Source organism: Lepidochelys kempii, chromosome 6, assembly GCF_965140265.1.
Source record: "Lepidochelys kempii isolate rLepKem1 chromosome 6, rLepKem1.hap2, whole genome shotgun sequence".
Classification (NCBI taxonomy): domain Eukaryota; kingdom Metazoa; phylum Chordata; order Testudines; family Cheloniidae; genus Lepidochelys; species Lepidochelys kempii.
This window is the reverse complement of record NC_133261.1, coordinates 72363751-72377778: the sequence shown is the minus strand read 5'-3', so window position 1 is coordinate 72377778 and position 14028 is coordinate 72363751. Positions and strand designations below refer to the sequence as shown.

Below are 14028 nucleotides of genomic sequence, written 5' to 3'. Positions count from 1 at the left end.
GAGTGGTAAATCTAACAGGTAGTATTGGGCTCCTGAAATTTTTTCAGAAATCATGGAGAGCTGTATAGTGGGGCAACACACAGTTAGAAAGGGAAAAGAAACTGCAGAGGGAGTGAGAGTTCTTGGATGGGCCAGAAGTGGGAGGAAAGCTGTAGAGGGAGCATCTGGAAATTATCTGCATAAACTACCTCTGCATCTGTAGTCAACACATTTAAGCCACACACAGTCAAAAGAAATTATGTAATCTTTCTTTGTTTTCTTCTGTGGGCTTCTCAGCATTCTCCTCTGTCATTTTCAGGGGGTTGTTTCTGGTTTCCTATCTTAGGCCTCGTCTACACTACAGAGTTTTGTCGAAAAAAGTTATGTCGACACTCAAAGCACTATAATAAAAATCTGTATTGCATGTTCACACTCACCCTCTGTCAGCAGAGCACATCCAAACTTGGGGCACTAGCACAGACAGTGTGAGCAGGGCACTGTGGATACCTATCCCACAGTCCAGCTCGATGCCTTCTGCTGCTAGGCCTTGTGGGAAGGCGGAGCGTATCACAGCATATCTTGGGACTGGGCTCAATGTCCCATGATGCATTGCTTTCTTTCCCAGTGTTCCTTGGGCTTCTGGCTGTCTTTCCCGGCATTTTTCAATGGCCCTTGTTTGCTGTGCACCCCAGCGTCTTTGTGAGAAGGGATGGATCCTGCACTGCTCTCCGATGCTCTGATAACTGTCATGAAGACATTGCGGATGGCAGTGCAGTGAATCGTGAAATTCCTAACTGAAGAAGACTCCCAGTTGCCTGACATGATGTGTGATACGGATAGGAGCAATTTTAGATTGCTTTTGACATTCACAGAAGAACTGCAGAGGGTGGACTGTCGCTTTTGCGCTCAGGAAACAAACACTGAATGGTGGGATCGTATTGTCATGCAGTTATGGGATGACGAGCAGTGGCTACAGAAGTTTCGGATGCGGAAAGCCACCGTCCTGGAACTGTGTGCAGAGCTCAGCCCAGCACTGTGGCACAAGGACACCAGAATGAGAGCTGCCCTATTGGTAGAGAAGCGTGTGGCAATCACTGTGTGGAAACTGGTGACTCCAAACTGCTACCAGTCGGTTGTGAATTAATTTGGAGTCAGGAAGTTGACTGTTGGGGCTGCATTAATGCAAGTGTGCAGGGCAATTAATCGCATCCTGCTAAGAAGGACCGTGACTCTGGGAAATGTGCGGTAAATAGTGGATGGCTTTGCAGAAATGGGTTTCCCTAACTGTGGAGGGGCGATAGATGGCATGCACATTCCAATTTTGGCACCAGACCACCTTGAAATGGAGTACATAAATAGGAAGGGGTACTTCTCCATGGTGTTGTAGGTGCTTGTGGATCACCGTGGGCTTTTCACTGACATCAACGCAGGGTGGTCTGGGAAGATGCATGATGTACGCATCTTCAGGAACACCGGCCTGTATAGAAAGCTACAAGCAGGGACTTTCTTTCCAGATCCAAATATTACAGTGGAGGATGTTGAAATTCCCGTAGTGATCCTGGGAGACCCGGCGTACCCCTTACAGCCATGGCTCATGAAACCTTACACGGGAAACCTGGACAGCAGTAAGGAACGGTTCCACTGTCATCCTGCATCTACTCAGCCAGTTGTTGAATGTGCCTTTGGCAGATTAGAGGTGTGTTGGTGCTGCCTTTATGGCAGGTTAGACCTCAATGAAGATAATATTCCCATGGTCATAGCCACATGTTGTTGTATGTTGGATAATCTTTGAGGTTAAGGGTGAAACGTTTGCTCAAGGGTGGAGTGTTTGAGCAACCAGATACCAGGGGTATCAGAGGGGCCCTGAGGGGAGCAATTCAAATCAGGGAGGCCTTGAGGCAACATTGAAAATAAGAACCAGTAATGTCTATCTCTGCGATTGGTGCTGCAATGTTACATTGCATGTAGTTTTCCTGGGAAGCAATGGTGGCATTTGGAGCCTTACATTCCAGTAAGGAAATGTTTGACCTACCTGTGTATGTATTGGTAGTGCCTGCTATCTCAATTTATAGGAAACAAATAAAGATGAGTTATCGTTCAAAAACTTTGCTTTTATTGCACAAGAAAGTGCACACACACAAAGATGCTTGGTGGGAAAGGAGGTATCAGGGAAAGGTAGACTTTCAGAGCTGCATGTATGTCCAGCTATCATTTTGAAAGTTTGTCCAAGGGGGTGGAGTGAAGGGGAAAGCAGAAAGGACTGTGTGGGCGGAGTTTGGGGTGGGGGAGGGGCATGGAAAAGAATTCTGAATGTGCTGCAGGGGAGGGCAGGTACGCATCTACTCAGTCTGCAGCATTATTAAGGATTTCAGCATCTGCATTTGCTCCTCCATGACTTTAATCATCTGCTCAGTAGCATCCTTAACAAACTCCTGATTTTTTTTTTTTCTGTCCTGCCTTTCGGCTTCCCAGCACTCCTTTCGTTCCCTTTTCTTTGCATTGGAGAAGTGCAGTTCCTCCCGGAACATGTCTTCTTTGCTCTGTCTTGGGCGATTTCTTATCGGAGACACTCAGCTGGTGTGTGCTGTGTTCCTGAAGGCCACATCTGCTGAAGCAGAAGGAACAATGCACAGAAGCATGATTAAGTTCACGCACAGCATTGAAACATTTCAGTAAAATACCTTTTGTAACATAATCACTTTCTCACTGACCCTTGATAAGCACACATCTTGGTGAACACCCAAAGCATGATGAGTGTTGGCTGGGGGGCTTTACCTGGGGGGAAAAATTACTCTGCAAGGGTTGTGGTGCAGCCGACTAGGGGAAAAATTCTAAAATTCTCCCACACTTTTCCACAGGCGGGAGGTCATTGTAGTAGGTATTTCACTGCTGAGAGTAAGGGAAGCAAGGGTACATCTACTACATGCTTGTGGCTTCCTCCCTGGGTCCCTATGCTGCTTGCTTGTGTGTTGCTTTTTGTCCTTGCACAAGTGATTGCCAAATGGCACGGGAAAGTTTCCTACTATGGGGGAAGGACAAAGCAGATCTGCCAAGGAACCTTCGGCAGCGGATTACCAAGTACCTCCAGGAAACTTTCCTAGAGATCTCTCTGGAGGATTCCTGTGAGATCTGGGCATGCATCAACACCCTGTTCTACCCTACTGATTAGCTACACAGGGAATGTCCAGCACACAGAAACACAGCCAGCCTTGTACATTTCAATACCCTGAATCCACCACACTACACAAACCACAGCCACTTACCAGGTGTCTCCTCTCCTGTTTCTTGCTCGCTGGAGAGGAACTGCTGAGACTGGCTAGACACCTCCAAAGTGGTGAACAGTTCCTGGCTGTCTGCTCCACATCGTCCTCTAACTCCACCTCTTCATCAGTGACTTGGTCCTCTGGGTTAGGTCCTCTTTCCGCCACCTCCAGGTCTACTGAACTATCCATGGAGCTCTTGGCAGTGGAGGTGGGGTCACCACCAAGGATAGTGTCCAGCTCCTTATAGAACTGGCAGGTCTTAGGTGCAGCACCAAAGCGATGGTTTGCCTCCCTCACCTTATGGTACGCCTGCCTCAGCTCCTTTCTCTTTGCTCTGCACTGCAGCGTGTCCTGATCATAGCCATTTTCACACAAGCCTCGAGAAATCTGCCCATAGGTATCAAAAGTCCTACGGCTCAAGTGCAGCTAGGACTGCTCAGCCTCCTCTCCCCATATACCCAGCAGCTCCGCAGTGGTCCAAGTGGGAAAACGTTTGTGTAATAACTTGTCAGGGTCACCTGGGAAGAAGTGATAAGACCTCTCCATGCTGAGCAAACAGGAAATGGAATTTCAAAAATTCCCAGTGTTTCTCGGGGTGGGGAGGGGGAATAATTGTTTACCTGGCTGCAGGGCAGTAGAGTTCAAACTGCTGACCAGTGCGGTCACGATGGGCATTGTGGAACGCTTCCTGGAGGCCAATTAAAGCTATAAAATCAAGCATGGTATTTACACTGGCACTTTGTAGACACAAATTTTGTGCAAAAAGCCTTGTCTCTCTCGTCGGGGTGGTTTTAATTTGTTGCCAAAACAGGCACTTTTGCTGGCAAAAGTCGCATCGCAGTGTATGCATCCACTGATTTGTCGACAAAAGATGCCTTTTGTCTACAAAACTTTGTAGTGTAGACAAGGTTTTAGATTGAGTGGGTTTTGTGTTTCTCTCATCAGACTTGCTATTTCAGTGACAAAATCCTTTCCATTAAAGGTGGTGCTGTTGTGTGTAATTGACAAAATTATGGTTTACACGAAACAGATTTTTCCCTTCTATTCTGCTTTTTCTCAGTGTTTTTCATCTCTTCTTCCCACCTTTCCTGTGGCAGGTCTGTAAAGGGGAAGGTTCTGGCTTACAACCCATGCCAGTATGATCAGTTATGGGATCTTCATGAATCTGGCCCAGCCTGGCTGTTAAGAGTCTGCTTTTAGCAGTTTCTTCCAAGTCTTCTCTGAACAATATCTGTCTTAAGATGGTACATGAATCAGTTTGCGTGAAAAATAGGTGGTATTCTACCCATTCTGCATTCATAGCCTCAGTTGAAATGCATGTTTCTGCTAAAGCAATCAGCAGAGGAAGTAGTTGAAGCTGAGAATTTAAACTGTTGTCTCTAGGTTTGTATTAACACTCTATTGAGGTGAATGGATGCAGGCTTTGTGCAAAGAATCAGAGAGTAGGAGTAAAGGGAATCCATTTATTTCTCCCTCAGCCAAGTGGCTTGTAATGGAGCAGCTGCATAGCCATTATATTACAGCTTATGTGCCATAAGAGAAGCTTGGACCCCTCAGAGGAACACATTTTGGAAAATGTAGGGGACAATTTCCTGGTGCAAGTGCTGGAGGAGCCAACTGGGGGGGGAGCTTTTCTTGACCTGCTGCTCACAAACTGGGAAGAATTAGTAGGGGAAGCAAAAGTGGATGGAAATCTGGGAGGCAGTGACCATGAGTTGGTCAAGTTCAGGATCCTGGCACAGGGAAGAAAGGTAAGCAGCAAAATACGGATCCTGGACTTCAGGAAAGCAGACTTCGACTCCCTCAGGGAACTGATGGGTAGGATCCCCTGGGGGAATAATGTGAGGGGGAAAGGAGTCCAGGAGAGCTGGCTGTTTTTCAAGGAATCCCTATTGAGGTTACAGGGACAAACCATCCCGATGTGTCGAAAGAATAGTAAATATGGCAGGCGACCAGCTTGGCTTAACGGTGAAATCCTTGCAGATCTTAAACACAAAAAAGAAGCTTACAAGAAGTGGAAGATTGGACAAATGACCAGGGAAGAGTATAAAAATATTGCTCGGGCATGAAGGAATGAAATCAGGAGGGCCAAATCACACCTGGAGCTGCAGCTAGCAAGAGATGTTAAGAGTAACAAGAAAGGTTTCTTCAGCTATGTTGGCAAGAAGAAGAAAGCCAAGTTAAGTGTGGACCCCTTACTGAATGAGGGAGGCAGCCTAGTGACAGAGGATGTGGAAAAAGCTAATGTACTCAATGCTTTCTTTGCCTCTGTCTTCACGAACAAGGTCAGCTCCCAGACTGCTGCGCTGGGCAACACAGCATGCGGAGTAGGTGGCCAGTCCTCTGTGGGGAAAGAGGTGGTTAGGGACTATTTAGAAAAGCTGGACGTGCACAAGTCCATGGGGCCGGATGCGTTGCATCCAAGAGTGCTAAAGGAATTGGCAGCTGTGATTGCAGAGCCATTGGCCATTATCTTTGAAAACTCATGGCGAACGGGGGAAGTCTCGGATGACTGGAAAAGGGCTAATGTAGTGCCAGTCTTTAAAAAAGGGAAGAAGGAGGATCCTACAGGCCAGTCAGCCTCACCTCAGTCCCCGGAAAAATCATGGAGCAGGTCCTCAAGGAATCTATCCTGAAGCACTTACACGAGAGGAAAGTGATCAGGAACAGTCAGCATGGATTCACCAAGGGAAGGTCATGCCTGACTAATCTAATCGCCCTCTATGATGAGATTAATGGTTCTGTGGATGAAGGGAAAGCAGTGGATGTATTGTTTCTTGACTTTAGCAAAGCTTTTGACACAGTCTCCCACAGTATTCTTGTCAGCAAGTTAAAGAAGTATGGGCTGGATGAATGCACTATAAGGTGGGTAGAAAGTTGGCTAGATTGTCGGGCTCAACGGGTAGTGATCAATGGCTCCATGTCTAGTTGGCAGCCGGTATCAAGTGGAGTGCCCCAGGGGTCGGTCCTGGGGCCGGTTTTGTTTAATATCTTCATAAATGATCTGGAGGATGGTGTGGATTGCACTCTCAGCAAATTTGCGGATGATCCTAAACTAGGAGGAGTGGTAGATACGGTGGCAGGTAGGGATAGGATACAGAGGGACCTGGACAAATTAGAGGATTGGGCCAAAAGAAATCTGATGAGGTTCAACAAGGATAAGTGCAGGGTCCTGCACTTAAGACGGAAGAATCCAATGCACCGCTACAGACTAGGGATCGAATGGCTAGGCAGCAGTTCTGCGGAAAAGGACCTAGGGGTGACAGTGGACGAGAAGCTGGATATGAGTCAACAGTGTGCCCTTGTTGCCAAGAAGGCCAATGGCATTTTGGGATGTATAAGTAGGGGCATAGCCAGCAGATCGAGGGATGTGATCATTCCCCTCTATTCGACATTGGTGAGGCCTCATCTGGAGTACTGTGTCCAGTTTTGGGCCCCACACCACAAGAAGGATGTGGATAAATTGGAGAGAGTCCAGCGAAGGGTAACAAAAATGATTAGGGGTCTGGAACACATGACTTATGAGAAGAGGCTGAGGGAACTGGGATTGTTTAGTCTGCAGAAAAGAAGAATGAGGGGGGATTTGATAGCTGCTTTCAACTACCTGAGAGGTGGTTCCAAAGAGGATGGTTCTAGACTATTCTCAGTGGTAGAAGATGACAGGACAAGGAGTAATGGTCTCAAGTTGCAGTGGGGGAGGTTTAGGTTGGATATTAGGAAAAACTTTTTCACTAAGAGGGTGGTGAAACACTGGAGTGCGTTACCTAGGGAGGTGGTAGAATCTGCTTTCTTAGAAGTTTTTAAGGTCAGGTTTGACAAAGCCCTGGCTGGGATGATTTAATTGGGGATTGGTCCTGCTTTGAGCAGGGGGTTGGACTAGATGACCTGCTGAGGTCCCTTCCAACCCTGATATTCTATGATTCTATGATTTCCTTTCATTTTAGAAACTCATATGGGCTTCTACATTGCTACTGCTTTGATCACCTTCAGTGCAGAATTCCTGGTGCTCAGGGAATTCCTGCTGTACTGAAAGGGCCAGAATAGAGCTAGTGTCTCTCTAAATCCTCAGGAGAATAACTTGAGAATCCCCATCTCTTACAAACCATCTGCTCAGTTGGTCTAGTTACCATGCTGGCTAAGAAAATCTATAAACAGCTGAGCATTGCTAAGAGTGGCTCAAGATCTTTTCAGGGTCTTCTGTTTAAATTGAACAAGTTGCCAAATCTTTAAAAATCAGTGTTTTGCAAAAGTTTGCTAGATGAGAAGTGTCCTAAATTTAGTTTCTCATCCTGGGAAATACTCCGTGATATACCCATGTAACTCCTCAATCCATGATGTTTTGGATCCACCTCAGTGACTAGCTGTTACGTTGTTCTGTGCGTTAGGAAAGTGGAGTTGAACTAAAAATGTTAACATGTTGGTGGGTTTTATGTGATCATCCTTTAGGTTATGGAGATTTAACACCTTGGAATAGTCAACTTTGAATATTTGAAGGTGTCTGCTGAGGCAACCTGGAGGGAACCACTGTGCTGGAGAAGAGGAAGAGGAAGTTGAGATTGGACTCCAGGGAGAACCATGCTGCCTCCTCACCCCTTGTGGGGTAGTTCCAACTTCCCTTGATGTGTGCTCTTCAGTGCCCAGTTTCCCCTCCATTCTACTTTACCTTTCTCTTAAGGCAAGGTGGATTGCATGTTGAACAAGATATGGGGAGGTACCAGCATGGAGCTGGTGTTTTGAAACTCTGGAAACACTAATTGTGGTTTTCTGATCGCATCTTGGGAGCTGGGGCCAGTGGGTAGCAAGTGATATTCTGCTCACTCAAAAAGGGTATCTTCTTCCAGGGCTCAGCAGCAGGTTTTTGGAGATTCTTAGTGGGGTGGTAGAGTCTTCATTGACTGAGCCTCTTGAAAGGAGGTTGACGAGAACTGGAAACTAATTTACTCAGCTCTGGTCCCTCAACAGAGCACATTAATAAAAGCCTCTCAACATTCTTCTTGGGGTTTAAGTGTTCCAGTGGAACTACTTGTTTGAGTAAAGTTACTCACATGCTCAATCTGTTGCAGGATTGGGCTGTTAGAGTGGAGATGGTGTTCTCTAACCAGAAAATCTAGATTCTTTTCTTCCTTAAATTAACATTGTTTCTGTGGAATACATTCAAACCCATGGGAAGACCCATCTACATAAATGATGCTATACAGGTCAGCGTTGAGTTTGTATATGCAGGCATCAAAAATATGCTGCTTTTCTCTGCTGTAGGCTCAATCACTCTGCTCCAGCACTCCTACCCATTCTGTGCATGTCTCCTCCTAAGTTGGCGGGTGTTTGAATGGAAACCCTATTTGTACTTCTATAATAATAAATATAAGTTGTCAAGCTATGTCTTTGTTCTCTGGCTGTCTTATAGTGTGAAGTATGTGTATAATAGAACTGGGACCAAGTTTGAAATGCAATTTTGGATTATTTTTTTCTTGTAGCTTATGAATACTAGATACATGCTTTTTCTGGTTCTTTTGGAAAGGTCTATAGCTGTGGAGTTGAACACTGAGATTTGTATAGGTGCTGAAAAAGAAACTTCACAATCTTATAGGCTGAAATCTGAAGAACCTGATTACATTTAGGAACTGTGCTGCAATGTAACCAAATAACAAAATTTGCTAGTTAGTATGTCTGTTCCCCCAGGTATAATGTGGTATCACATGTACCTTTCCAACGAGTCTGTGTCTGGGTTCTAGATTACTATCAAACTTCAACTACTGATTCTTACTGTACTTCGCTTGACTGTTCCAATTCCCACTTTATCATGGCATAACTATGGCTCAGCTGTGAGAGTCTGAGCATGTATCCATTTTCTTTAACTTCAGGCACTATTTTAGCGGTAGAGAACTCAAGATTTTACACTTACTGTCCATCTCAGTTTTTAATCCGTAATGCTCCTTGAATCTGATGCTGTCCTTGTCTGAGTCATGCCAGAAATTGGTTTCAGCCCTTTCATAGAATCATAGAATATCAGGGTTGGAAGGGACCTCAAGAGGTCATTTAGTCCAACCCCCTGCTCAAAGCAGGACCAATCCCCAATTTTTGCCCCACATCCCTAAATGGCCTCCTCAAGGATTGAACTCAGAACCCGGGGTTTAGCAGGCCAGTGCTCAAACCACTGAGCTATCCCTCCCCCTGAGGAGGGATACTTTCATCTACTTCTTCACCCCCACTTGTTTATGCCCAGATTTGAAATTAAGAAGAAACTAAAAACAGCAAAAAAGAAAGAAAAAAAGGAGAAAAAGAAAAAGCAAGAGGAAGAGCAGGAGAAGAAAAAGCTCACACAGATCCAGGAGTGCCAGGTAAGAAACAGCAATTCTCACTACTAGTCACTTTATCCCGTAGAGGAATGCTGCTGTCTTTTGCCCTCCTTCCTGCCACTTTCCATACCCCTCTCGGCAACCTGGTAGGGGGCAGGGAAGTCAGGTCACTTCTGTGCTCAATGCAATCTTGAGTTTTCAGATCACTTAAAAAAATAAATAAAAAAATAAAGCTACCAAACATCTTTTGTCTATTGAGGAATGTACAGGCGACTCTTCACAAAGAATGTATAAATTAAAGAAAAACTATAGCTATATTTGTTGTGCTATTATATAATATCTGCTTAACTGCTTTCATTCTAAAGGGGCTTTTTGTTGTTGCTTATATCTTTTTGTCAAACTTTTACTTTTCAAGCTGAAATTTCCCACATTTGGTGTCATGGTGAAATTTCCCACATTTGGAAGTGCATTTTTAAGGGAGTTTGACCAAAAACAGTTAAGCCATTTTTGAGCACAAAGAATAAGCACATCTGCAACCTAGAGACTTTCTGTAGTCTGGTGAAAATCTGTTTAGCATTAAGTTAAGTTATAACTTCTTAAACGTGTGTTATGCATGTGTACAGACTTTTATACGGGAGTTCTCTTTGAAGAATGACCTCTCAATATTCTAATGACTCTATTACCTGTATTTATAAGGAAGTTGAGCTGAATTTCTCATTACACCTGGAAGTGTATGTGGCAATGTTCTAGGAGGACCAGAGGTAGGGCTCTGAAGGAATGTGTTCATGTCATGAAGGACTGTATTGTAATTCACATGCACAAGGTGTAAGAGTTAATTATGCAAGAACACTTCGGCATTTCTTGCCTCTTGAGTGCTTCACTTTGCAACCTGAATGCTCTTTTAGTATATCTTTCTGTGTGAAATTTAATTTACACAATTTTTGTCATCTAGCAAATATAAAGAAAGAATCCACTTTGTCTATATAGTCTTTTGTCTCCTACCTGGGTAACCTCCCTTGTGTACTTTACTTATATGTGATAAATGGCAGAGCCACATGTTACTTTTTTTTCCTGCATCTTTAACTGACTGGCATGTATTCTGCCAACTATTCCATCTTTCCTAGGGGCGATCTCTAAAATTCCAAACATTTGAACAACTTCAAACTGCCACTTTTTTTGAAAAACAACCTGCCAGAGAGATGATTTTTTTGGTGGTGGTGGTCTTTTTGACCTTGCAAAGAAATGTCATTGGTCTGAAGTGCAGGTTATGCAATATGCACTTTTGCACCAATGACAGATTGTAAAGTCTGCGCTATCATAACCCAGGAGGGCTAGAAATGAGAGTTTTATACCACTGGAAAGGGAAGAGTCTGAGCTTTCTACTTGTGTTCCATTGGGAAGTTCCAAGATCAGACTTTACAGTGATGATAGTAGAGCTACTTTAGGAAACTTTCATCTACATCTAAAAACTTTAGTTGGTTTTTGCCCTTGATGTAACTCTTGAACCCAATTCAGCACCTCTATCTCCAATACCTGGTAGTGTAGTATGGAAGGTTCTATCAGCATAAGTCCTGAGCGACTTATGCAGGATATTCTTGGACAAAACCTTTCTAACACACCATTATCTGGGTGTTCTCTTTATGCTAACACCCAGATAATGGTGTGTTAGAAAGGTTTTGTCCAAGAATATCCTGCATAAGTCGCTCAGGACTTATGCTGATAGAACCTTCCATACTACACTACCAGGTATTGGAGATAGAGGTGCTCAAAATGGAAAAATCTCTTGTGAGAAATGACATCTTCAAGTTGTTTCCATCTTGCAGAGTTTGAAATGGAACAACATTTAGCTTTTTTGAAATTCTGTGCAAAGTATATTTTGAAAAATGTATAACTTTTTCCCCATCATCCCCCTTTTTCCCTTTTGTCACTGCGTGCAATAAAATGAATGATGTCCAGGTGTATGATGTAATGATGTTACCTTGATTGACCCATTTTTCCTTTGCCATTTTAACTTTTCAAAACTTTTGAGACTCTCTCCAAGTTAGTGGCAAAGTTAGTTTCATTTTTGCTTTTGCCATTCTGTAACTCTTCCAAAATTGAAGTTCTGAAATTTAGCAGCAAAAAAAAAAAAGTGAAAACAAACCCGAGGCAACACTCAGTGGCAGAAGGGAATTAGGAAGTAAAAAAGGAGGAAAAAGCAGGAGAGAAACAAAAAATTAAACTTTGAAATTTGAAATATCAATCTTCAGTTTTGAGACAGAGCTTAGGATTTTCAAAGGCTTTTCTGAAAATTTTCAGGTTTTTTGGGGGCAGGAAAAGGGACTTTATTGAATGGTTTGAATGAAAAATGTCAACCAGCTCTAATTCTAGAATAGAGAACTTTTTTAATTTTGTTCCTCATTTCAGTCTGAGCTGTGGCTAGGTAGTGAAGTGTTCTCTGTGCACGCCCTTTAGGTGATGTCACACAACAAAGAACGACGGTCAAAGCGGGATGAGAAACTGGATAAGAAATCTCAGGCCATGGAGGAATTGAAAGCAGAGAGAGAGAAAAGGAAGAACAGAACAGGTGAATATGAACATTTGTTGTCGACCTGCAAAGAACCTAATTTGGAGTGTGTTTGCTAATCATGTAATATGGCTATAACACGTAATGCTGGGGCATTAGTCTCTAAACTGGTGTCAATATAAAAAACTCAGTTAAGTGGGTTGGTTTGGTTTTGAAACTAATGGTGGTGGTCTTGTGCCCCATTTCCTCCTTGGTTGCCCCCAGTTCTTGATTTGGGCAGAGTTTTCCTGAACCCACTTCTCCCTATAGTGCTGCCTCTACCATTTTAAAAGCCAGTACATTTTGTTCTTTAGTGGCCTACTGAACTGATTCTAAACCCTGTAATATCTCCAAAACGGTGTGGTTTTTAATTTTAAAAAAAAAAATCTTCAATACAATTTCATGTAAATTTAGCCCAAAATCCTTAAACTCTCACATTCCGCCCCTAACATGCTCCAGTTTTGACCTTTTTTCACTCCAGAACTGCCATTTCCATGTTCTCTCTTTCCTTGGTCTTTTGACTGAAATTGCTAACAAAGGTGCCAGTTGGCGGTGATGGCTTGTGAGACAGGAATATGTATTCACTGGGGAGTGGACTGAAACCACCAAATAATTTCACACAGTCTGTTGAATCGTGAGCATATGGCAACATTTCATTCCTGCCAGCTTGAGATATAGTTCAAGTGACTACCTCGAGATGAAAGGTTCCATTACTAACCCCCTAAACCACCCAGATTCTGTTAATTTCTTAGTAATGTTTTGTCTATGGCCATCTGTTTTTATACATGTAAACCGAACACATTTTGTTCATTCCACCACATGCCCCAGGCTTCTTGTTGCAGATTACAGTTGCAACACCGTCTTTTGGCCTTCCTTGGTCCTTGGCTAGAATGGTTAAAAAGGTCTAATACCTTCAGGGTTTGTGCCTTTTCTTCCAAAAGTTGGTGTCCTGAGCAGATAGACTGGCAAGGTAGTGATAAGCTCAAGTATGTGTATGTGAATCCTGTTTCCTTATCACGTTGCTGTTCCCCACCAAGTGTTTCAAATGAGCACATTTGAGATTTAGGAAACTTTTGCATACTCCTGTTTGTCTGTTTCAAACAGTATACCTACAATGACTAACTGAATGCTTAGGTGTAAGTGTAACTGCATGCTATGAAGTGGTTTCCAGCTTGTGATCACATAATTATCTGGTTATCCTGTCTCTTACAACTGGAGGGTTACATGTGCAAGGAGTAGCTTTCAGCAAAAATAAAGGCACAATTATTTCTTTTTTCAGCTGAGTTGCTGGCAAAAAAACAGCCATTAAAAACTAGTGAAGTATACTCAGATGATGAAGAGGAAGAGGAAGATGATAAGTCTAGTGAGAAGAGTGATCGCACGTCCAGATCATCCTCATCTGATGAGGAGGAAGAGTAAGTATTGAGCACAGGTTATAGAAAACTGCTGTTCTGTGTATGTGTTTAAAATACCTGTCCATGTTTTGGTTCAGAGGATTAAGTGCGGGCAATTTGGTGCATCAGAGGTGGCTCTGCCTCTTGGCAATGTCATTTGCGGGCTTCTATGTGCAGGTAGATTTGGGATTTATTTGCATTCCCTCTTATAGTCCAGCTTCCCACCACTGGATCAGCAGCTAGGATTTAAGACTCTTGTGGCCCAAGTGTGTTCTTTCCTGTTGTCTTCAGTGATTGGAAGGTGAGGTAATTCTTGCTTCTTGGCACCAGAGTTTGCACTTGAACCTTGAGGGCTAAGCCAGTTGGGGAAACATTTTGAAATAGCCCCAGTTGTGCTGAAAAATTGAAGCTACATACTTGCATTGTGAAAAACGTTGAGTATAAAATGGCTGGTTGAGGAGCCTCGTAATGATGGGATAAGAAGCCTACATTACTGTTCAAATTGTGCCCATATTTTTAGTGACTGAAATTTACTACCATTGATTTGTGAT

General features: G+C 43.5%; 1 protein-coding gene across 2 annotated transcripts in view; it reads left to right on the top strand.

The window, feature by feature from the left end:
• RTF1 (RTF1 homolog, Paf1/RNA polymerase II complex component) overlaps window positions 1–14028 on the top strand; it is a 54453-nt gene that overhangs the window by 18622 nt on the left and 21803 nt on the right. For both annotated transcript variants that reach the window (XM_073348711.1, XM_073348712.1), the window contains 3 exons: window positions 9466–9580; window positions 11993–12104; window positions 13363–13498. In XM_073348711.1, coding sequence (XP_073204812.1) covers window positions 9466–9580; window positions 11993–12104; window positions 13363–13498 — 363 coding nt within the window. The remainder of the gene's footprint in view (window positions 1–9465; window positions 9581–11992; window positions 12105–13362; window positions 13499–14028) is intronic.